The sequence below is a fragment of the Dermacentor albipictus genome, unplaced genomic scaffold (genome assembly GCF_038994185.2).
Source record: "Dermacentor albipictus isolate Rhodes 1998 colony unplaced genomic scaffold, USDA_Dalb.pri_finalv2 scaffold_120, whole genome shotgun sequence".
Lineage (NCBI taxonomy): Eukaryota > Metazoa > Arthropoda > Arachnida > Ixodida > Ixodidae > Dermacentor > Dermacentor albipictus.
In genome coordinates, this window is record NW_027225674.1 from 45,529 (window position 1) to 70,982 (window position 25,454).

Below are 25,454 nucleotides of genomic sequence, written 5' to 3' on the forward strand. Positions count from 1 at the left end.
CGCCAGAAGCCCTACCGAGTGTCATTGTCCGAGCGCAAAGTTATTGCAGAGCAAGACAAGGAGATGATGAAGAAAGGTGTCGTTCAAGAGTCGTCTAGTCCATGGGCAGCCCCAGTAATCCTGGTCCGAAAAAAAGATGGCTCCTGTAGATTCTGGGTGGATTACAGACATCTAAACGCAGTGACGAAGAAGGATGTCTATCCACTACCGCGAATCGATGACGTCATTGATTGCTTACATGCTGCTTCTTACTTCTCAACACTTGATTTGCGATCGGGGTAATAGCAAATACCTATAGACCCTGCCGACAAGGAAAAAACTGCTTTCGTGACTCCAGATGGCCTATTCGAACTTAATGTTATGCCTTTTGGCCTTTGCAATGCTCCTGCAACCTTTGAAAGATTCATGGACACATTACCACGTGGTCTAAAGTGGGAGATATGTATCTGTTACCTCGATGATGTTATATTCCTTGGCCGCACGTTTGAAGAACATAACGAACGCCTCAGCCTCGTTCTCGACTGCATTGAGAAAGCTGGACTGGTTCTAAACTCAAAAAAGTGTCGGTTCGGTGAACGTCAGACACTGGTCCTGGGACACTTAGTCAACAAGGTTGGCATCAGACCCGATCCTCGTAAGGTTGAAGCGGTGAGCTCCTTCAAACCACCGCAGTCAGCACGAGAACTCCGCTCATTCATTGGCCTATGTTCGTATTGCTACAGAACAGCCGCCACAGTGTGGCTGCACGGAGGAGGACGAAGACGACGTGTGTGCCAGTTTGATATAGCGTCGCCATTTTGGCCTCCGTGAGCTTACCTGTAAATAAATTGTAAATAGTATTCGGCTTCAGCTTCACGTAACATTATTTTGGTGGAGGTGGACGTTCCCCGTACCCGTCATGGAGCTTCGCAGCGGTCGCAATGGCGACAATGCAACTTCGGCTCCTGCTGGCGGCACTTCATCTGCGCAAACGTCTCCGCCTGCAGCCCCGACCTACGTCGCCGTTTCCCCACCTCGGGATCCTGGTGTTTTCAACGGAGTCAGCAGTCCTGATGTTGACGACTGGCTCCGCTTATATGAACGTGTCAGCACCAGTCACAGGTGGGATCCGACTGTTATGCTTGCCAACGTACTTTTCTACCTCGACGGAGCTCCATTGGCGTGGTTCCAGACTGACGAAGAGGAGATCTCGAGCTGGGATCTCTTCAAAGACAAGCTACGCGACCTTTTTGGCAATCCGTTTGGTTGACAAGTCAACGCCAAGAAAGCCTTTGCCACACATGTACAGACGTCGACTGAGTCCTACGTGTCGTACATTCTCGATGTGTTGGCACTTTGTGCCAAGGCTGACCCGAACATGACTGAGGACGATAAGGTTAATCACGTCCTCAAAGGCATTGCTGACGACGCCTTCAATTTACTGGTGTTTACGAACGTCACCAGCATCGATACCATCCTCAAGGAGTGCCGCCGTCTTGAGCATGCTAGAAGCCGCCGGGTATCCCAGCACATCACGCGACTTCCCAACACAGCTGCTACGTCATCCTGTGACGACCTCTTCCACCAGCCGTCGCGATGTGACAACTTGACCCGTATCATTCGTCGTGAGGTCGAAGCGGCACAACCGGTGGCCCCTTCATTCCCGTTACCTGAACATTCTCCGGTGACAATCTCCTTGATCCAGGCGGTCGTCTGTCAAGAGTTGTCCAATGTTGGCGTGCAATCCATTCGTCCCGTACGCTCGGAACCTTTGTCTCCAAGCACGTCCCCACCGCACTTTTCTTACTCCTCTTATGGACAGCGCAACCCCTCCGAATGGTGAACCGTGGACGACAAGCCAATTTGTTTCAACTGCTGAGGCATTGGACATGTCGCTGGCCACTGCCGCAGCCGCTGAACTTCTCCGACGCGCTATTATCCTGATTACCCCCGTCACCCCTATAGCGCCTCCTTTTCCTTCGCCCCTTCTATGCCCGCTCCATCATCTGACCCTGCGACACCTTTGCCACGACCCCGCTACTCCCGCTCGCCTTCTCCCTCCCGCCGCCAATCTCGCTCGCCCCCGTCACGCCGTGCTCCTTCTCCGACCTACTTGCCGCACCCCCAACCGGAAAACTAGACAGTGCAGCTTCTGGAGGTGAAGCTGCATTGACGACATTGGCACAAAATCCTCGCTGCACCTTACCCACGCACAAGAATTTTTTGGACGTTCTTGTCGACAATGTTCCTCTGTGTGCGTTGATTGACACCGGGGCGCATGTGTCAATTATGAGTGCTGCTCTTCGCCGTCGGCTCAAGAAAGTTCTGACGCCTGCCCCGAACCGAGTTGTACAAGTCGCCGACGGAGGGACTGTCACTATTGTTGGCATGTGTTCTGCCCGACTCACCATTGCTGAGAGACACACCGGCGTTCTCTTCACTGTCATCAAGCATTGCCCTCACGAACTCATTCTCGGTCTTGATTTTCTTGCCCATCATTCTGCCCTCATTGACTGTTCCGCCGGCTCACTTCGCCTTGACTTGCCTCTCCTTGCCGACCCTGTGGACCCGCCTCCAAGCCATCTGAGCTGCATAGATTTCATTCGCCTACCACCTCACTCTGTGACCCACGTGAACTTGTTGTCCTCTCCAGCTGTACCTGACGGCAATTACGTGGCCGCACCAATTCTGGCCGTTATACTTACGCATGGTGTTACCGTGCTGCACACTGTGCTGAAAATTACTGGCAACCGCACCTGCCTTCCACTTGTCAATTTCGCGCTAACCGCGCAAGTTCTGCCTCAGGGGATACTTTGGCTATAATTCGCGCTTTGCAGGATGATGAGGTCGAGCCATTCACAGTGGAAGATCATTGCAGCTCAGCCCATACCATGACGTCATCGCACGATACTGATGTCGACATTAAGAAGATGGTCTCCTCTGACCTTACACCTGCTCAAGCTGAAGCTCTTTGCCGCGTTCTTGAAGGCTATCGCGACAATTTTGACTTTGACAATAGACCCTTAGGTCAAACGTCCGTCGTGACCCATTGCATAAATACTGGCGATGTGAACCCTATTCACCGATGTCCATACGGTGTTTCTGCGTTGGAACGAGCTGTTATCCAACAGGAAGTCACAAAGATGCTTGCAAAGGACCTTATCGAGCCTTCCTGTAGTCCCTGGGCATCTCCCGTCATATTTGTCAAAAAGAAGGATGGAACGTGGCGCTTTTGTCTAGGTTATCGCCACCTGAACAAAATCACAAAAAAGGAGGTGTACCCTTTGCCACGTATTGATGACGCTCTAGACTGCCTGTACGGTGCCACCTATTTTTCTTCTATCGACTTACGGTCCGGCTACTGGCAGATATCCGTCGATGACATGGACCGAGAGAAGACTGCATTTGTTACCCCTGACGGCCTTTATCAGTTCAAGGTGATGCCTTTCGGTCTCTGTAACGCGCCCGCCACCTTCAAACGAATGATGGACTCTTTGCTTCAGGGGTTCAAGTGGTCCACCTGTTTGTGCTATCTGGACGATGTCATAGTTTATTCGCCCACATTTGACACGCATCTAGACCGTCTTTCAGCGATTCTTGACATGTTCCGCCGAGCCCGTCTCCAGTTGAACTCGTCAAAATGTCATTTCGCTCACCGCCAAATCGCTGTCCTTGGACACCTCGTAGACGCCAGAGGCGTGCAACCCGATCCGGACAAAATTTGCGCCGTTACGAATTTTCCTGTTCCGAACTCTACCAAGGACGTTCGTAGTTTCGTATGGCTGTGCTCTTATTTCCGACACTTTGTGAAGGATTTTGCGACCATCGCACGTCCCCTTACCGACCTCTTGAAGAAAGACGGCCCTTTTTCTTGGGGTCCTGAAAAAGTCCTGATGCCACATCTTTCTCACAGCTGACTACTCTCCTTACCACGCCTCCAATTTTGGCCCACTTTGACCCGTCTGCCTCAACGGATGTTCGAACTGATGCCAGTGGTCACGGCATAGGAGCAGTGTTAGCACAGCGCCAGCGTGGACATGATCGCGTTATAGCCTACGCCAGCCGACTTCTATCACCCGCCGAGCGCAATTATTCAATCACAGAGCGCGAGTGCCTCGCTCTTGTGTGGGCTGTTGCGAAATTTTGTCCATACTTGTATGGACGCCCCTTCTGTGTGATCACTGATCACCACGCTCTCTGCTGGCTATCTTCGCTCAAGGACCCCACGGGACGACTCGCTCACTGGGCGTTACGCCTGCAAGAATATACCTTCTCCGAGGTATATCAGACGGGACGCTTGCACCAGGATGCCGATTGTTTGTCCCGCTACCCCGTCGACAAACCGGCTGATGCGAACGCCATCGCTTGCGTTTTCTCTGTGTCCCAGTTGCTTCAAATCGGCAACGAGCAACGGCACGATCCTTCATTGCGCGCCCTCATCGACCGTCTGTAGTCAACTCCTGGCGACGCCTCTCTCCGGATGTTTCTCCTTAAGGAGGGAACATTATACCGCCGTAATCTCGATCCACACGGCCTTGACCTTCTGCTCGTCATTCCATCGCACCTGCGTTCGACTGTCCTCCAGCAACTACACGATGCTCCCTTGGCTGGACACTTGGGCGTCTCACGCACATACGACCGTGTACGCCGTCGGTTGTTTTGGCCGGGTCTCACCCGCTCCGTGCGGCGCTACGTTGCCGCTTGTGAGCCCTGTCAGCGCAGGAAGAAGCCCTCCACACCTCCAGCTGGATGTTTCCAGCCGATTGACATCCCACTCGAACCCTTTTTCCATGTTGTTCTGGACTTTCGGACCATTTCCTCTCTCGGGCTCCGGAAATAAATGAGTCACCGTCGCTACCGATTATGCTACGCGGTACGCAATCACCAGAGCCCTCCCGACAAGTTGCGCTACTGATGTTGCTGACTTTCTGCTCTATGAAATCATTTTAGTGCATGGTACTCCGCGCCAATTACTCACTGACCGTGGCCGCAGCTTTCTCTCAGCAGTCGTCAAGGACATACTCTGCTCCTGCTCGACAAAGCACAAGTTCAGCACGTCCTACCACCCCCAGACAAACGGCCTCACAGAGCGCCTCAATCGGACCATCACCGACATGCTTTCCAAGTACGTTGCGACCGACCACCACGACTGGGATCTTCACTTACCATATGTGACGTTCGCGTATAATTCATTGCGTCACGACACCGCCGGCTATTCACCGTTCTATCTCCTATATGGCCGAGAACCCGTGTTGCCCTTGGACACTTTGCTGCCCTCGGCCACACGTTCCGCCACTGAATACGCCCGCGACGCAATCGCACACGCCGACCACGCGCTAGCTCGCCCGCTCCCGTCTCGAGGCCTCACAGGAGCATCAGAGATGCTTCTATGATTGCCACCATCGTGACGTGCACTTTTCTCCGGGTTCTCTGGTGCTTCTCTGGTCACCCGTTCGCCATGTGGGCCTTTCCGAAAAGCGGCTGTCGCGCTACACAGGCCCTTACCGTGTGGTACGCCAAGTGACCGATGTCACGTATGAAATCATCCCCGCTGATCTCTCAGCGTCATCATAAGCTGCAAGTGACATCGTTCACGTGGCAAGACTGAAACCCTACCACACACCTTTCACCGCGCATGTGTAGATTAAGCACCGGGACGGTGCTTCTATAGCCGGGGGTGATGCTACGGAACAGCCGCCACAGTGTGGCTGCACTGAGGAGGACGAAGACGACGTGTGTGCCGGTTTGATATAGCGTCGCCATTTTGGCCTCCGTGAGCTTACCTGTAAATAAATTGTAAATAGTATTCAGCTTCAGCTTCACGTAACAGTATTTTCGTGGTTTTGTTCCCTGGTTTGCCGACATCGTTTACCCATTGACATGTATTTTGCGACAAAATGCATCCTTCAATAGGACACCAGAGTGTGACGCATCATTCTCTCAACTGAAGTTTATACTAACGTCAGCACCTCTCTTGCATCACTTCGATCCATCTTGCCCGACTGAAGTTCACACTGATGCTAGTGGAATCGGGATAGGAGCGGTGCTTGTACAACGTCACAGTGGCGCAGAACGTGTTGTCGCATATGCCAGCCGTTGCCTGAGCAAATCTGAACGAAATTATACGGTTACGGAACAGGAATGCCTGGCAGCCGTTTTCGCCATACAAAAATTTCGGTGTTATCTTTACGGTAGACCATTCAAGATTATCACCGACCATCATTCTTTATGCTGGCTGGTCGGTTTGCGTGATCCCTCTGGTCGCCTCGCACGTTGGGTGCTGTGCCTCCAGGAATACGACTTTGTGGTATCGTACAAGAGTGGCCGTCGTCATGCTGACGCAGACTGCCTCTCTCGGATTCCTCTTGTGACTACCGACTGCAATGCTAAGAATTTTGACGACTGTCTCGCTGCTGTTACTTCTACGTTCCCTGACGCGGCAGACTTTCAGCAAGAACAATGGAAGGATGTTACCCTCGATCCACTTTTTGTCACCGCCCATACTTCTAAAGGCAGCGGTCACTTTACTGTCTGTGATAAATTGCTCTACAAAACTAATTACTGCAGGCATGGAGCGCATTTTCTGCTTGTTGTCCCCGAGAGTCTCCGCTCTGACGTTCTACGCGGCACGCATGATAATGTGACATCCGGCCATTTCGGCTTCGTACGAATGCTGCACCGCACGCAGGAGCGCTTTTACTGGCCCAAGATGTACGAAACAACCAAGCGCTATGTCGCTAGTTGTGAAACGTGCCAACGTCACAAGCAACCGACCACCGCAGCCCCGGGTCCCCTTCGGTCATTGACACCGCCGAGTACGCCATTCAAGCAAGTAGATATTGACCTTTTGGGTCCATTCCCATTATCTAACAACAAGAACCGTTGGATAATTGTCTGCGTAGGCCATCTTACACGGTATGCAGGAACTGCAGCTATACCGTCTTCCACCGCTGCTTGCGTGGCGGTCTTCCTGCTGCGTTCCATGGTCCTTCGTCATGGCCCACCACGTGTCATCATCAGCGACCGTGGTCACCAGTTCACTGCTGATGGCATTCAACAGTTACTTCATTTGTGCACTTCACAGTTCCTTCATTCCATGCCGTATCATCCACAGACCAATGGCCTTGTTGAAAGGACGAACAGAACGCTGACCAGCATGCTTGCCATGTGCGTCTCCTCCAATCATAAGAACTGGGACGACGTGCTTCCGTTCATCACTTACAAATACAACACGGGGAAACATGAAACCATGAACTATAGCCCATTTCATCTCCTGTATGCAACGTTACCGCGAAGCCCTCTGGACACTTTCTTACCCTTCGTACTGCACAGTGACGATTCTGTATCGAAGACATTGTGTCTCGCCGAAGATGCCCGTCGAATAACTCATCTTCGTACTCTGGCCTCGCAAAGTCACTCAAAAGAGCGATACGACGACCGTCACGTACAAGTATTGTTGGAAAAAGGTGACTTGGTCCTTCTTTGGACACCGCAACGCAAGCGTGGATTGTGCCAAAAGTTCTTGTCACAATATTCAGGCCCATTTGTACTTGTGGACCGCCAGAGCGAACTCACTTAGTCGTAGCTCGCCTCCTGTGCAATGGTCGGCGATCAAGCAGAACTCAGCTGACTCATATTGCTCGCCTGAAGCCTTTCTACCCTGCTTGTCCACCCTGACTCGCCCCACGGGCTTCGTCTGCTTGCGGTGAAATGTAACGGATACGAAAGGCGCCGACAAGAAGAGAGAAGAGAAGACGAAGAGAACGAGGAGTTTGAGAGGCCAGGCTGCGCTACGATCACGCTACGATCATCGTCCATATCCTGTAAATAAAACCATTTCTTCGCAACTCTTCGTAACAATATATATTACGCACTTTACTGCAAATGTTCTTCGGCCTCTATACAGCCACATTACATATACCTTCTGGAATTCATTGCTACATTGACAACTCATGATCACTTGCTTGGTGCTCTTTGACCGGAACTGGTTCTTGTGCCATTAAGTACCATACATAGTCATCATGAATTAACTGCTCAGAGTTTTTCACTGCCATAATATTCAGTCTGCCTTAATCTGATAAGCATTCACCCATTTTTCAGATGACATCATTTTTAGTGTAATTTAAGAAATCTAAGAATTTAGCCCTTTAATGATGGCACATATAAATAGCCCCCAAAAATGTTATTTTATATCTAAATGTGCAAAGCACGTCAAGAGTGAGCATAATCAGCCAAAAACAAAATATTTTGCAGGAAGCTTTTTCAGCAAGTAGGCTTCAGCCCAAGCTACTTATGGCTTCGTTTTAAATTTGTACAGACAGTTCTCATCATTTGTGAACCATAGGTATACATTTCATTTGCCTTACATCACGTGTGTGACCCCACTGCAGCCAGAGATCTTACACCAATTTGTCTCTTCTGACCATGCTTTCAAAACAAAGCAGGTTGCGTGCCAAGCTTCTTCTTCCTTGTCCTGTGTTCCTGCTCTATACCAACGAATGACAGCTGCTGCCTGTCATTCAGTGTTAGTCAAAACATTTAGCCAGAAACTTGGGAAAAGGAAGAAGAATAACTTTATTGAAAGGTCCGGCAAGTTATTTGGGGATTGGGCAAATATCACCGCCTAGGTGTCGGCCACAAGCCCTTGAGCTTTGGTGGCTTCCTCGGCCCACTGTACGGCCCATAGTTTGTCTTCGAAGGTGGAGCTGAGCAGCGCAGTCTGCCAGCACGTTCAGTTCAAGGCTGCATCCCTGTTTGGAATCCCACTTTGTTCGCACTCCCATAACATGTGTTCTAAGTTTGCCCTGGCATCACAAAACTTACATTGGCTTGACGAATAAAGCTGTAGGTAACAAAGATTCACAATCAGAGGGTTTAAAAATGTTCTTGTCTGCAGCTGTTGTCAAGCGACCACCTTTCTCTTGTTCATTTTCTCGTGTAGTGGCAGTAACTTGCACCTCGCCAGTCTGTAGTGTTGTGTGATTTCTCTGCGACTCGTCAGGCGATCCTCCTACTCCCACACCTCGCCCGACGCCGTGGTCGAGGCGGCGGCGGTGGTAGTGATGGTGGTCTCAGTCCGTAAGCCTTCAAACTGACCCTTGCACCCCCTTGTTGCCAGCAAGCAAGGTTGTGTGGGCAGGCGCCGATACAATGTAAAATTCCTTATTCTCAGTTTTGCCTTCATATAGTATTCGTAACGCCTCAGGGGAGATGCGCCCATTGGCATAGTCGCAAACCGCCATCTGGGAGTCGCTTATCCCTACTTTGGTTGTGGTGATGGCCACCACAAGTGTGATGGCCACCTCCTCCACCGTCTCCATGTGCACCATGCATAGCGTGACAGTCTTGCAAGCATTCTTGTGATCTACCACCGCGTCCACGAAGGCACGCCTACATGCATACCTAGCTGCGTCCACGAACACTGTATCTTCAGAGTTGCCGTACTTCTGTACATCCTGCGCTCTCTTTTCCCTCCTACCCCTGTGGTAGTCCGGGTGCATCTTCCTCGGTAGTGGAGGGACCACCAACCTGTCCCTGAAGTTTCTCGGTATGTCGACTTTGATGACGTGTTGAGCATGATACCCGATGCCTAACTGCCCTAGTATGTATCTGCCCGCCCTGCTCATGGAAAGGCCTTCATACTGCACAATGTCCTGTGCCTCTATCAATTCCCCCATCGTGTTGTGTAGACCCACATAGTGTAACCTGCTCGTGTTGATCGGTAGCCCTATGGCCTGTTTATAAGCCTTTCTGATTAAGCTTTCCATCTGTCTTCTCCGCTACCTGTCACTTGAGGTAGGGTGCCATGTACGTTATTCGACTAATTACGTAGGCCTGAACTAGCCTGATCATGTTACCCTCTTTCTTCCTGCTGTATCTGTTGGCTATGCGTCTGAGTAACCTGACGGTCTCTGCCACCTTCACTCTCCCGATGGCCTCGCCGAAACTTGGGAAGAAAAAAAATTTCTTCGTGTACTTAGTAGTACTTGTTGCGGGGCTTATTTGCACATATTCAGTAAATATAAAGCAGTGCAACCTGGGACACTGTATGTTGCCTGTAAGTGACACTCATCACTAAAAGGTTGATACTGTGACAATACTTAGGAGTGAGGATCAAAGGTGAACATCTCGGCAACCTTTGATTTGCAGGTGACAACGTCCTCTTCAGCAACACTGGACGGATTACAACAAATGAGTGAGGACCTTAAGCAAGAAAGTGTACGAGTGGGGTTGAAGATTATTATTGTTGCGTCCGACCATAAGAATTGGGATGAAGTTCTACCGTTTATTACTTACGCCTACAACACTGCCAAACACGAGACAACCAGCTACAGCCCCTTCTCCCTTCTATATGCTCGGCTGCCCCGTTATACGCTCGACACTGTCCTCCCTTTTTACCACCACAACAATCCTACGGTTGCCGATAGGCTATGCCTCGCTGAAGAGGCTAGAAGATTTGCACGTCTGCGGACTTTGGCATTGCAAGAAAACTCCAAAGCCCGCTATGACGCACGACATCGGCCTGTTACATATCACCCTGGTGATCTTGTTTGGCTTTGGATTCCCACAAGGAAGCGCGGTTTGTCCCAAAAGCTGCTGGCAAGCTACGATGGACTGTATGTTGTCACCAACAAAGTCAGCGAAGTGAACTATACCCTCGCCCGCCTCATGAACACTGGTAGACGTTCTGCTAGGACACAAGTCGCGCATGTCGCAAGGTTGAAATCATGCAAGCCACGACAAGCTAGTTGACTCGTCCAGTGGGCTTTGTCTGCGAGGAGAGGTATGTTGCCTCCAAGCATGTAAAAGGGACGCGGGGATCAAGAAGATAAGAGGAGAATGAAGACTGTGCAGCGGCCATTCCTGCTGTTCGTAGCCTGCTGTTCCAGCTCTCGCGTGCCTAAATAAACCCCTTTTCCCCGTGCTTGTAACAATATGCAGAAGACAAAGATAATGTTCAATGTTCAATAGCCTGGCAAGAGAGAGTAAAACATCTTTATTATTAATATTTGAACCGAGAGAGCAGTGTGGGAGGAACCCTCAGTCCAGGGTCCTTAAGATGATTCCGGCGATGTTTTGAGTCCGTTGTATCACAGCTCGGAGGACCTCGAGAGGTCCGTCGTGGGGGGCATCATCCCACAGCTCTTTGTTGCGTAGGGGGTAAAGGAGAGCTGGCAAGGGAGGAAAGAGGTTTGCAGTGCACCTAATCGTGACGTGGAAGATCGTGGGCGAGCTGCCACAGCCCGGACAACGATCTGCATAATAGTCTGGGTAGAATTTATTGAGAGAGACAAGATTTCGAAAAGTTGCGGTCTGTAACTGGCGTAATGCCACTGCTTCCTCTCACGAGAAGGACGGCGGCGGTGCAGCGTGGATGCGACGAATGCGTATATAATGATGTAGGATGTCTTTGTAGCAAAGCAAGGGATCCCCCCACCCTGAACTAGTCGCCTCACCATGCCAAGCCGCCCGGAGGGAAATTTCTCGGGCAACATGTGCGCGTTCGTTACCCAGCAGCGAGGTATGATCAGGGGTCCAGAGCAAGTGGATGTGGGGAGGTGTGGTTCGTGCATTTTGCGGTATCTGTTCAAGAATTTGGTGTGCCGCTCTCGGGATGCCATGTCCTGATAGGAACGCCCGGCATGCCTGTTGCGAATCCATCAATATATAAACTTCCTCAGGAACACGGATGGCGTGTCGAATCGCAAGAGCAACACCGAGAATTTCTCCGTAAGTGGCATTTGTTCCGCGCATTGCAGCAGAGTCTCTCAGTGGTTCGGTGCCATCCAAAATTACGGAGGTATAGCCCTCTTGAGTGCGCGATGTGTCCGTGTATAAAGTATTTGTTTGCGGGATGTTTTCAAGCATGCGGCCAAGGTATCATACACAGGCTTTGCGCCGTCCTTTGTCATGCTCAGGGTGCATATTACGTGGCAATGGATGAATACTTAGTGCTTGGCATATCGCGGACGACAAGATCGTTGGACGGGTTTCAGACTCAAGGGGTGGGACAGAGTATCCTAGCCATGTGAGAAGATGGCGGCCAGTAGGAGTGAGTAGGAGGCGCTGGTGATGGCTGACCCAATGTGCCTCTAGCAGCTCGCCTAGTGTGTTATGTGTTTCTAAGTTAAGGAGACAGTGTGTCGAAGTAAAGTTCGGGAGGCCACGGGCCAGCTTCGTCGCTTTGCGAATCATTACGAAGTTGTTGTACTTGCGTCAACCGCTGAAATGGGAGATGGTATGTAAGCCGGCTGATCACACATGCCTCCACCAAGTGCGGCAGGTCCTCCTCTCGAAGGCCCGAGCGCCTGTTGGAGACCCTCCGGATCATGGCCAGAATTTGCTCAATCTGTCTGAATAGAAAGGCAACAGTATAGTTAGACCTGCCATCCGCTTGGACGTGTAGGCCGAGGAAGCGAGCACGATTAACCTGTGGTATGGGTATGCCATCCACGTGCGCAGTGATAGGGGGAGTAGAGGAACCGCTGCGGGGGCGAATGATTATGAGCTCCAACTTTTGCGGAGCACATCTTAAGCCACATTCCCTCATGTACTTGGAAACTGTGTCAACTGCTTGCTGGAGTCGGTCCTGGACGGCTCCGTCGGAACCCCATGTCGACCAGATAGTAATGTTGTCTGCATAAATAGCGTGGGCGACATCAGGGATCTGGTCGAGTAGCCAGGGGAGCCCTGCGAGGGGACAGAACAGAGCCCTGGGGTGTCCCACGTCCTACAAGGTGAATCGTACCGGATCGATGCAGTCATATTCCTTGAAGAAATGTGCGGATATAGTTGTACATGCGAATTCCACAATGCAAATGTGCAACATTGCGAAGTATGAGGTCATGTTCAACATTATCGAATGCCCCCTTTGGGTCTAAGGTGATGAGTTCTCTTGTTTGGGCGCATGACGGAGGTCCTATGACTTCCTCCCGCAATTGTAAAAGCACATCTTTGGCAGACAAATGAGCTCGATATCCGAATTGAGAATGAGAAAAGAATGATTTTTCTTCGAGGAAGGGCTGCAGACGCTGCAAGAGTACATGCTCCAAGAGCTTACCAATGCAGGATGTTTGGGAGATAGGCCGTACGTTTTCAACCTTTACAGGCTTGCCCAGCTTAGGGATCAGTGTGATGTCGGCGTGTCACCATGCTTGGGGAAGCGTGCCCTTGCGCCAGCAATCATTGAAGATATGGGTGAGGTGGTTAATATCTGCGTCACTGAGGTTACGAAGAGTGGCTAATCGGATGTGGTCGGCTTCCGGTGCCGTGTTGCGGTGTAGGTCTTGTAAGACCACCTGCACCTCATCAGATGTGATGTCTGCATCGAGCAATTCGTTCGCCTCGCCTACATGAGGATAGTCAGGGTACTGCGGCAGTGGGCCTGTGGGTATAAAATGTGAGTGAGCAAAGAATTGTGAATTGTGAGTCTGTGAGTGAGCAAAGAATTCACCACGTTTTTGCTGTGCTCAATGTGCCTGAGAGGTGATCGCAAAATCCTCACCAGTTATTCCTCATACGGGTCTGCACACTCCTGGGATTCCCGTGTAATTTGATCTATACGTTTCCTAAGTTTGAGGTTGAGGCGTTGTCAATTCCATCATCGTGTCAACCCTCTGCGGGCGTTCCAAAGATGAAGTAAATGCGGGTCAATGTCTGGCGTCTCGGTTGTGGTGCGCAGTGTGCACGTGGTGGCCTCTAGATCTTGTGCGAGAGAGTCAAGCCAGCGTTCGTACCCCTGGCCCTCAGGTGGGTCCTGGCGACGTTCCCTGAATTTCGCCCAATCAGTTATACGCACATTCCGCTTGGGCCCACGCGCACCCTGTAATGACAAGGTGGTCGCCACAATGTAGTGGTCACTACAAAGGTGCTCCTCCAAAGGCCCGTGCGCAACACTGGCCTAGTTGTTGCGCACGAAGGTGAGGTCAGGGCAGGTGTGATGAGATACGGTGTTGCCTAACCAACCAAGTGGGGTGCTCTGGGTCGGTAAGCAGTGTGTATCTCATGTTACAGATGGCATTCCATAAGCGGGTTCCTTTAGCCTGCGATTTAACGTAACCCCATGCAGTATGTGGAGAGTTAAAGTCGCCGGCCACCACACAAACCCGTCCAAAACTACCGAATTGTGTTAGTAGGCATTGAAAACAGTGCGTACGTGAATGGGGGGAACGGTATACATTGAATATAAACAGACTCTCGCTGCGTTTACGTTGCATAATTATTTCCAATATTTGGTGAGGAATGTCAATGCTAGTCAAGCATTGCTAGTGAATGTCAAGCCGCCAAGTGGCAGCTTTTTTTCCGCAGCCCCTCCATCTGTAGCACCTGATGGAAAATAAAGATTTGATTTGATTAGTCGTATGCATGCGACATGTAACATGTTTCGAAACTATGGTTCCAACAAGAGGAGAGACACCCGAGAGCATGCTGTAGCCAGATAAAGAACGGGTGCAATTGAGTTCCTGTAAGATGATGACATCGTGAGGGTTCATGGATGTGGCAATATACTGCTGTAGGGAACCTCGTTTTTGGCAGAATCCCTTACAATTCCACTGCCACACCACTAGTTGCTCCGCGTTACGCAGTGCCATCATCATTGTTAGAGGAAGCAGGAGGTCGTGCATAGAGATGCGTGCACCGGGTGCCCGCATTTAAAGGTTGCGGCCGAGAGCCTTGGTTGGAAAGCCCTCTTTTGTTGTAACCGCTAAGCTCAGGAACTTGCATGCGTCCAAAAGTGCACTCTATACATGATTTCACTTGCTCCGTAATCCCTATTCGTAGGTCCTCCATTTGGCATTCTATCCTGTCCAGAGCCGCCTGCATACTAGTGCTCATGTTTGCCACCAGCGCATCCATTTGTTTTTGGAGGCGCCCGCAGCGCGCCTCCATGTCACGACGTAGGCGGGCTATTTATATTAAAGGATCGAGAGTTGATATCGAATCAGTAATAGGAGAAGGGGTAGGGAGATATTTACGGGGTAGAGCGAGCTGTGGGGGACCCCCCGCCCGACCTACCTCCCGAGGTGCCTCCATTGCTGTTTCCTTCTCCGGGATCCGCTGCACCCCTGAAGGGACCAGGGTCACCGTAGCCGGGGCGATGGTCTGCAGGGCCTTCTTGTAGGGTTGTTGGGAAGATGGGGAAGCAGGGCACTTCTCCGAGAGGTGCACCGATGCCTCGCAGGATCTGAACCGAGTTTTGGTGGAGGTTGGAAACTTGCGACAGGATCTTGAACGGGTCTCCGACCAGTCTTGTCCGGTCTCCTTCATTGGAGCGCATGACGTTCAGGTCTCCGTCGTGTCAGTGGTTGTGGTCAGGTCGCTGGAGGGTTGGAATTCACGCTGCTCTTTCTCGAGAGCTTTCCACACCCAAGCCTTGTTCAGTGTCTGCCTAGCACGCCGCGGGCAGTTTGTATCCATTGTAGGGTGGGTCCCGTCACGGAACCTGCAGTGTGGGGTGCACGGATGTGACGGGGTGGGTTGTCAGTCCTGCACGTCGCGCAAATGACCACTTGCGGCATAGGACAGTAATCAGCCCAATGGCCGAGCTTGTGACATATCTTGCAAACCAGTTGGTGGGGGCGATGGGGGTAGCAGCAGAGTTCTGCACCATAGAAACGCACGTAGGAAGGCACTTTGAGTCCTTCAAATGTCACCAACGCAACATTGGTTTGACCCATCATTCGTGCTTGAAGTATTTGAGTTCCAGGAGCCAAAAGCTCATCCACTAGCTTGGAAGACGATGTACCCAGCAAAAGACCAGGAACAATTCCCTTGCATGAGTTGTCTGGGGCCAGAAAATATGTTGTTATAAGATAGACCCGCTGACCAAGGTTCAGCTCCCTCACCTTGTACAATGCAGAAGGGTTGAAATCTGGGCCAGTTGGTATATACTTGAACGAAAAAACCAGTCAAAAACACAAAGGACAAGAGAAGCTCACACCACAACGACTGGACAATCAACTGAGGTTTATTAGAATCGGTGTAGTCCCAGCAAGGCCAGCAGAGCATGCGCAACTGCATCATCACTAATCACATAGCATGAAAAGACAAGAAACGTTTCTATCGGGACCGACTTAGAAATTCAAATTCTTTTTCATGTAAGCGCACCGAGGTTGTACTAACGCAGTCATCACCTAATAAACTGATGTAGTACGCTTCCAAGATTTCTCGCTCTTCTTTGCCCTTGCCCCTGCCAAGAATCGTCACATTGCTAAACAAAGGATAACAACCACACTCATTGCAATGGCGAGGCAAGTTTGCACCGTTATCTGACCCCAGGGAGGAGTGGTGCTCACGCAGGCGGTCATTAATACATCGACCGGTTTGGCCTATGTAAAATCTTTCGCACGTGAGAGGGAACTTATAAACAACCCCTGCAGCACATGCTGTGAAACGGTTTTCATGCTGCGTTGTGCAAACATGGTTCCTTGCCCTGCTTCGAGAAATGCGCGAACACAGACCCTCCGCCTCTTTTGAAAGCGGTGGCTGAATCGCTGCTTCAGAGGCTAAAGAAGGAACGTACGGAGCTGGTAGATGGTGGGGCTATTGAACGTAGGAAACTTGAAGTAATGCCGTATGTGCATAAAGTGAGCCACAGTATTAAGAAAGTTGCCGCCAAGCAGGGAGTAAGTGTTGTGTTTTCTGCCCCTTGTAAGCTTTCAGGTCTGTGTTTGCGCATTTCTCGACGCTCTCAGGACGCTCTCAGGAACGGAGGAAGCCTAAAAACAGTGAAGAAGAAACTAGGAATTGGCAAGAATCAGATGTATGCGTTAAGAGACAAAGCCGGTAATATCATTACTAATATGGATGAGATAGTTCAAGTGGCTGAGAAGTTCTATAGAGATTTATACAGTACCAGTGGCACCCACGACGATAATGGAAGAGAAAATTGTCTAGAGGAATTCGAAATCCCACAGGTAACGCCGGAAGAAGTAAAGAAAGCCTTGGGAGATATGCAAAGGGGGAAGGCAGCTGGGGAGGATCAGGTAACAGCAGATTTGTTGAAGGATGGTGGGCAGATTGTTCTAGAGAAACTGGCCACCCTGTATACGCAATGCCTCATGACGTCGAGCGTACCGGAATCTTGGAAAAACGCTAACATAATCCTAATCCATAAGAAAGGGGCGCCAAAGACTTGAAAAATTATAGACCGATCAGCTTACTGTCCGTTGTCTACAAAATATTTACTAAGGTAATCGCAAATAGAATCAGGAACACCTTAGACTTCTGTCAAGCAAAGGACCAGGCAGGATTCTGTAAAGGCTACTCAACAATAGATCATATTCACACTATCAATCAGGTGATAGAGAAATGTGCGGAATATAACCAACCCTTATATATAGCTTTCATTGATTACGAGAAAGCGTTTGATTCTGTCGAAAGCTCAGCAGTCATGGAGGCATTACGGAACCAGGGTGTAGATGAGGCGTATGTAAAAATACTGAAAGATATCTATAGCGGCTCCACAGCCACCATAGTCCTCCATAAAGAAAGCAACAAAATCCCAATAAAGAAAGGCGTCAGACAGGGAGATACGATCTCTCCAATGCTATTCACAGCGTGTTTACAGGAGGTATTCAGAGACCTGGATTGGGAAGAATTGGGGATAAAAGTTAATGGAGAATACCTTAGTAACTTGCGATTCGCTGATGATATTGCCTTGCTTAGTAACTCAGGGGACCAATTGCAATGCATGCTCAATGACCTGGAAAGGCAAAGCAGAAGAGTGGGTCTAAAAATTAATCTGCAGAAAACTAAAGTAATGTTTAACAGTCTCGGAAGAGAACAGCAATTTACAATTGGTAGCGAGGCACTGGAAGTGGTAAGGGAATACATCTACTTAGGGCAGGTAGTGACGGCGGATCCGGATCATGAGACGGAAATAATCAGAAGAATAAGAATGGGCTGGGGTGCGTTTGGCAGGCATTCTCAGATCATGAACAGCAGGTTGCCATTATCCCTCAAGAGAAATGTCTATAATAGCTGTGTCTTACCAGTACTCAGCTACGGGGCAGAAACCTGGAGGCTTACGAAAAGGGTTCTACTCAAATTGAGGACGACGCAACGAGCTATGGAAAGAAGAATGATAGGTGTAACATTAAGGGATAAGAAAAGAGCAGATTGCGTGAGAGAACAAACGCGAGTTAATGACATCTTAGTTGAAATCAAGAAAAAGAAATGGGCATGGGCAGGACATGTAATGAGGAGGGAAGATAACCGATGGTCATTAAGGGTTACGGACTGGATTCCAAGGGAAGGCAAGCGTAGCAGGGGGCGGCAGAAAGTTAGGTGGGCGGATGAGATTAAGAAGTTTGCAGGGATGGCATGGCCACAATTAGTTCATGACCGGGGTTGTTGGAGAAATATGAGAGAGGCCTTTGCCCTGCAGTGGGCGTAACCAGGCTGATGATGATGATACACATGGCCGGCTTCTCCGCAGTGATAGCAGAGCGGACGGTGGTCGGGGGCTCGCCAAATGTCCGTCTTCCTCGCGTAGGTGCGCTGGGCGACGGGTGGGCGTGCTGGCGACGGCGGCGGCGGACGACAGAATTGCGTCGTTGCAGGGCCCTGGCGTGGTCGCGGAGGGGGACCTTGACGGCGTGCGACGGCGGCGTAGGTCATCGCTTCTGGCTGGGGCTGCAGTAATTGAGGTTGCACCTCAGGAACCCCAAGCGATCGCTGAACCTCATCTTTCACGATGTCAGCGATCGAAGCTACTTGAGGCTGCGACGAAGGCAGGACCTTGCGCAGTTCTTCGCGCACAATGGCCCTGATGGTCTCTTGAAGGTCGTCCGAACCTAGTCCTTGGATGGCATACTGCGGCGTGTGCCCCTGGCGGTTATATTGCCGGGTGCGCATCTCCAGAGTTTTCTCGATCGTCGATGCCTCTGCAGAAAACTCAGCCACAGTCTTCGGTGGGTTACGAATAAGTCCGGCGAAAAGGTCTTGCTTGACGCCGCGCATCAGGAAGCGAACTTTTTTCTCCTCCGACATTTCCGGGTCGGCATGCCGGAAAAGACGGGCCATCTCCTCCGTGAAGATTGCGATCGTCTCGTTTGGCAGCTGCACTCTGGTTTCTAGTAGAGCTTGGGCTCGCTCTTTTCGCACGACGCTTGTAAACGTGTGCAAGAAGCCGCTTCGGAAAAGGTCCCACGTCGTTAAGGTGGCTTCCCGATTCTCGAACCACGTCCTGGCGGCGTCTTCCAATGTGAAATAGACATGCCGCAGCTTGTCGTCGCTGTCCCAACTGTTAAACTTAGCGACCCTCTCATACGTTTTGAGCCAGGTTTCCGGGTCCTCGAATGTTGATCCGCGGAACGTCGGAGGTTCCCTGGGCTGCTGCAGCACAATGGCGGACGCTGGGGCTACCATTGGGGTTGCCTTGTCCACAATCTTCTTGGTCTTCTCAGGTAGAAGTCCGTGCTCCGGGGGCAGCTGTTGAAGACGGCGGCTTGCTCGATGCTCCGGGACTACGTTGGTGTTCTCTTTGTGCTCCGGGCTTGGATCATGGCTTGTCGGGGGCGTCCGGTACATGAACGAAAAGCACCTCCACCAGATGTCACGGGGTAGTGACGGTGAAGAAAGCAAGAATACGGTGGAATACAAAACTAGCTTTTATTGGGCGAACCTGTGCCTACAAAAACAGGCTACACTTATAGCACAACGATAGCGGCGAACACGGTCGGCGATCGTCAGAAATCTGATCAGCGGGTCAAGTGCGTCGGCTTTTATACAGCAGTCATCGAATGTTCCAGACTAATCGTTCGGACCCGCATGCCTTCCACAAAGTTCTACAACATTCGAGTCACGCGATGAAATCAGATAACACAAGGTTCGGCGACAACACAGCGGATAGAAGCATCGATAACTTTCCAGAAACTTCGGATACATGCAGACGCGTCCCGCGCTGTGCGATAACATTTGTTAGGCGGCGAAACGTGGTCGCCTGTTAAATATAAGTACACGTGTCAATATGATGTCCTGACGATCCTCGGTGGTCAAGCCGGCTGCACTCCATAGAGCACTGGCGAATTCTGGGCGCGTCCACTTATCAAGACAAAGTCCTCCGTGTGGCCGCAGAATTATCTTTTCATCGCGCAAAGGAAGTCGAGGCAGGTTCTGGTTCCGACAGCGCTTGCGTACGGTAAGCTGAAAGGTGTCTAGAATACCTAAGATGTTCTTGGAGGGTTGCATCTTAGCGTGCGTTTGACGGATGCGTCGCTTATGTATAACTGTCCTCCAGCAGCAACCTGCGTCGTCGTCAGTTTTGTCGTTGTAAATGTTCAGGGCAGCATCTTCCTCCATCCTTTCCCCGGTTGGGGTGTCCACCTCTCTTTGTTGGGAGGGAAAATTGGCAATGATGGGATTGGTGGCCAGTCCCACCGTAACCACCTCGGGCATTTTCGTTGTTGCTGAAAAACGTGCGGCGGCATTCTCCGTCGCTGCTTGCGTCTCCTGCTCGTTGGAAAATGATGCTGCGGTAGATAAATGCGCCATCGAAATAGAGTGTTGAAATGGCCAAAGGCCCTTTGCACGCCTGTTTAGAACATGGGTCGTGGAAGAGCTGGTCACTTGGCGCTATTGGTTCATGGTGCAGAAAACACACCAAGGCAGCTATGACCCCCGCAGGAACAGCTGCTTTGGAACTGCTTCAGAGCTGTAGAGGCGCGGGGAGCGGCAAAAAATAAACTCACGGCATACAAGGTTGGTGTCAGCTTGCAAAGAATGCAGCGATTTGAAGTATCGCAGGCGAGTGGGCGCGGCGGGACGTGCGTAGTCAAAGGAGCAGAGAAACCAGGCGTCCACGATTGCCGAAATGCGTATCTCCTAGCCTGGCAAGGGAACAATAATTCAGGTTCGCCAGTCGCCCTCTAGATTCTGTACAGGAATATGTTTATCTAGATCAATTACTCACAGGGGACCCTAATCCTTCGAAGGAAATTTACAGAAATATAAAAATGGGTTGGAGTGCATACACAGGCATTACCAAATCCTGACTGGGAGGTTACCACTATGAGTCTATGATCATTGCATTCTACTGGTGCTAACATATGGGGCAGAAACGTGGAGGCTAACAAAGAAGCTCAAGAACAAGTTAAGGACCACGCGAAGAGCAATGGAACGAAAAATGTTAGGAAGAGGCAGGAAGAGACCAGCGTGGATCAGAGAGAAAATGGGGATACCTGATATTGTAGTTGACATTTAGAGAAATAATGTAGCTGGGCAGGCCATGTAGTGTGTAGGGTGAATAACCACTGGACCATTACAGTTACAGAATGGATGCCAAGGGAAGGGAAGTGCAGTCGAGGGCGGCAGAAAACTAGGTGGAGTGATGTGAAATTCAGAAATTTGCAGGCACAAGTGGAATCAGCTAGTGTAAATCAGAGGTAATTGGAGATTGCACGGAGAGGTCTTTGTCCTGGCAGTGGACATAAAAATAAGCTACTGCTGATGATGTTGACCTTGACAAAAGACAGTGATCGTGCTGTGTTCCTAGCTTCACTTCTCCACTGTGTCAACCATTTCACATGCCACAAAAAAATTCGTAGCCCTGGTGGCATTGGGTTCCATGCATGAGCTGCAGGTTGTTTATAGCAGTGTGGAGTGAAATTAGTTTTAGAAAGTTAGATCATGGCCATCATTGTTTTAGGGAAAAAAGTAATACTGAAGTTGCTTTCATGCTTTGTACTGCATCTTTAGTTGCTCTTGTAGCCTGCAGTGTGCTGAAGGCAAACTGTAGAGTAACACTTCAGGCTCATTCCTTCTTTTTCCATTTGGATGACGATTGCAGTGGTGTGCTTTTAAGTGACTGTGAGAAAAATTTCGGTGGGAATGATTCCTTGTGCAGGTGACCTATCAACTGAAGATCCTCACTACCGCCCTTTTCTCACTGGCACTGCTCAACAAGAAGCTTGCAGCTGTGCAATGGGTGGCGCTTCTGGTGTTGTTTGTGGGAGTAGCACTCGTTCAGCTGGCACAGATGGGTGTGCATCCCGCAATCGTGGAGGGCCATGTGCAGAGGCCCCTAGTTGGTTTCCTGGCCATCCTGGCAGCTTGCTGCTTATCCGGATTTGCAGGTGTCTACTTTGAGAAGATCCTTAAAGGCAGTGACGTTTCTGTGTGGATGCGCAACGTCCAACTGAGCACTTTTGCTGTCCCTTTTGGCTTGCTCACGACACTTGCCAATGATTATGCAGAAGTTCATGAGAAGGGATTCTTCTATGGGTACAACATGCTAATCTGGATCGTCATTCTTCTGCAAGCCCTTGGTGGGCTGCTGGTTGCAGTTGTTGTTAAGTACGCTGACAACATCCTCAAGGGCTTTGCCACTTCACTTGCTATAGTGCTTTCATGTGTGGTATCAGTGTATGCCTTTGAATTCCACCTCAGCTGGCAGTTTGTGGCTGGTGCAGCGCTTGTCATGGGCTCCATCTTTCTCTACAGCCGACCCAATGCAAGCATGGTACAGTTGCACATTCCGTCACGCAAAGTTTGAGTACAGTGCATAGTACAAACAACAGTGCACATGCTGTAGGCATGCTTGGATAGTTGAGCATTCCTTCAGTGCAGCATGCCACAGTAGCACTTGTATCAGGACATCTTCTGGCTCGCACTATGCTAGCAGGCAATCAAGACAAGGTTATGCACACTCCTGTCAGTGATGACTTGACATGAGCATGGCTTGTAAGCAAAAGCTTCAGCTACCTTGTACCTTGTGCACTGTGGTTTGCTCGATGCATTGACTGTTAGTATTGGTCCAGTTGTTGTGCACGTGTAAAGTAGGCTATGTATGAAAACGATTTCTCATTTTCTAATTCCCTTCGATTACGATTTAATAAAGCTATGTTGTGAAAAAGCTTCTTTCTGTTCCATTTATGAACCAGAAAGCATCGGGTGTGATACAGATAGTAAATACTGAAGCAAAAAGTATTTGCAATACACATACAGGATACTAAAGGAGAATATTTGTATCTGGCGCAATACTGGCTCTTGATATCACAAGATACTATGGCACATAGGAACACTTCTCATGTAACTCAATTCTAAGGGCCCCTGCAAGTTTACAATAGAGTTGCCTTGCAAACTTCTTAAATTTTACCAGGACATTTCTTTAATATGTCCGCTTTTAATACGTAAGAATTTTCTCAACTTTATAGCTCGGTGTACGGTATTGCTTGCAGTACTTGCTTGAAACCAGCACAGGGGCGCGATCGGGGATCGTTGTTAGGAGCGCGCATTCGGTTGCGCCGCATGCAATTGGCCTAGGCCGCGTCGACTTCATCAGCTGCATGAAGTCAGCACGGCCTCGTCGAATCGCGCACGATGCAACCGAACAACGATCCCCACTCACGCCCCTGATTTGTTATACGAGTACTAGACTGCAACAGCTATGATTACAGAAGACTGGGAAGGTTCACACAGACAAAAAAAGAGCTCCACTTAAATACAAGTTTGCAGATGACTGCTGACAGAACACTATCAGTCCCGTCATTGTATTTTATAGCCCGTTTTTTTTATAGCTTGGGCGCTTGAAGAATGCTGTATGGCAAAAAAATTTATGCAATTATTGATGCTGACTGAGTTATGTATTGCATACATTCAGTTCGTCACTCCTTATATGTATCATCCCTCGCCATGCCTTTTGTTATTTTGTTCCTATTTTGTTCAGAGCGCGCAACCGAACGCATGCTCCGAACAATGATCCGCGATCGCGCCCCTGTCTAAATGTACATATATAGCCTCTGTACGTGTCATTGACTGGCTCTGTTCTCTGCAGGAAATCAACTTGCCATGTAGCAAAAGCTACTGGGCACGTGAGTGAATGAGAGGAGCCAATGAGCAGATTATGTCAGTCACAAGATGTATTAATGTGAGCTTGAGCCGCTTTCTCCGAGAAGGGAGCAGACAACACAGAGCAGATTACACAGCAGGCCAGTTGTGTGTAAGGCTGTCCGCAATTGCATATCACAATTGACATGTAAAAATAATTAGCACGTGTGCAGCGTTGTTCACCAAGAATGTAGACTTGAAAATGCTGGTGGAGGCACATTTTCATGAAAACATATAGTTAGCGTAAAATTGAGAAAGCCCAAGAGATGAACCTAATGCCTGTCATTCTAATAGAACCAGAGGTCAAATTTTGTATGCAGGTCTGCCAAAAACAAATTGTAGCCTAACTCTATTAACGGGCAAACATACACAATTGATTGTAATGGGGGCATGTTGACGCAACCCTGATAAATTGCTGCTATAGGTCTTCGCAACGTTCCTACTGCACATGCTCCCTTTGAGGTAATATGCTCTATATGCGAACTCCAGTTTAAGCTTTTCGATGTACACTATGCACAAATATTTAAGTGAATTCACCTGTGATACTTTCTCCTTGATAAAATATCAAAATTTCCACAGGAACGCTTTAAGCAAAAATTAGGATGGCACTTGTTCTGATATCAAGAGAGAGGTTAATGACATTAAACCACAATTCTAGGTGGCTCATAGAGGACTGTAGAGTTTGGCACAAAGCGTGTAAATCTATATATACAACAAAAAATGCTTTGGTCGTTTGTGTATATGTACACATGCACATCCTGTTGCAAAGGTACAGTACTCTATAAAACATTAAACAGCAATGGCGATAGGACTGATCCTTGTGGTAGGCCTCTTGACTGTAGATACATTAATAAAGACATTATGTATTGATTGCAGTAAAATTCCCTGCTGTTTAAAAATTCATAAACCAACACGACAAAATAATTTGGCAGACCTGCATTCTGAAATTCATTTATTAGGTTTACATGCTCTGCACTGTCATATGCCTTAGTGATATCCAAAGTGACTAAGGCTGCATATTTTTTCTGACATCGAGCTAGTTGAATACAACTTTCTAGGTCGACATCGGCGCACTAAATTGAGCACCCACATCTGAAGCCAATTTGGAATGGGCTCAATATCATGTTCTCTATCAGCCAATTATCTATGTGGTCGTGTAAGATTTTTTCAACGAGTTTGCTAGGTTAGAAGTAATAGATATTGGTGCAATGTTATCCAAGACATAACCGGCACTTTGCTATTTTAATGATGGGATTACTTTTGCAAGTCTCCATTCCAGAGGAATCCACAAATTTTTAATAGAATGGTTTACCATGGTAAGTAATGCGTGTGGTGATATATTAAAGTTCTTATTGCTGCAGTAATGCCATCGGAGCCTGGCACTGAATCAGACAGCTGGTTTAGTACGTTTTTCAGCTCGATAACTGTAACTTCTTCGAAGCCTTCACCATGAATAGGTGACATAGCACGACAGGGTAAAATAGACTTAAAGTGGCATTCTAGACCTTTAGCAATAGCTTCCAGTAATTTGGCCATTTCGCAGGGTGTTCGAACAACAGAGTCAGCGTTTATTTGTGCCGGAAGGACCTTTTTATTTATCAGAAATCGAAAAAAGTGCTTTTCTGTTGGTGGCCTTTGAAAGAAAG

The 25,454-nt window shown here is 49.4% G+C and overlaps 1 protein-coding gene across 1 annotated transcript in view; it reads left to right on the forward strand.

Moving 5' to 3' along the window:
• LOC139053418 (UDP-galactose translocator-like) overlaps positions 1 to 22,838 on the forward strand; it is a 68,319-nt gene extending 45,481 nt beyond the window's left edge. Inside the window, exon 4 of the mRNA XM_070530435.1 lies at positions 21,827 to 22,838. Coding sequence (XP_070386536.1) covers positions 21,827 to 22,474 — 648 coding nt within the window. The 3' untranslated portion in view covers positions 22,475 to 22,838. The remainder of the gene's footprint in view (positions 1 to 21,826) is intronic.
• The last annotated feature ends 2,616 nt before the right edge of the window (positions 22,839 to 25,454 follow it).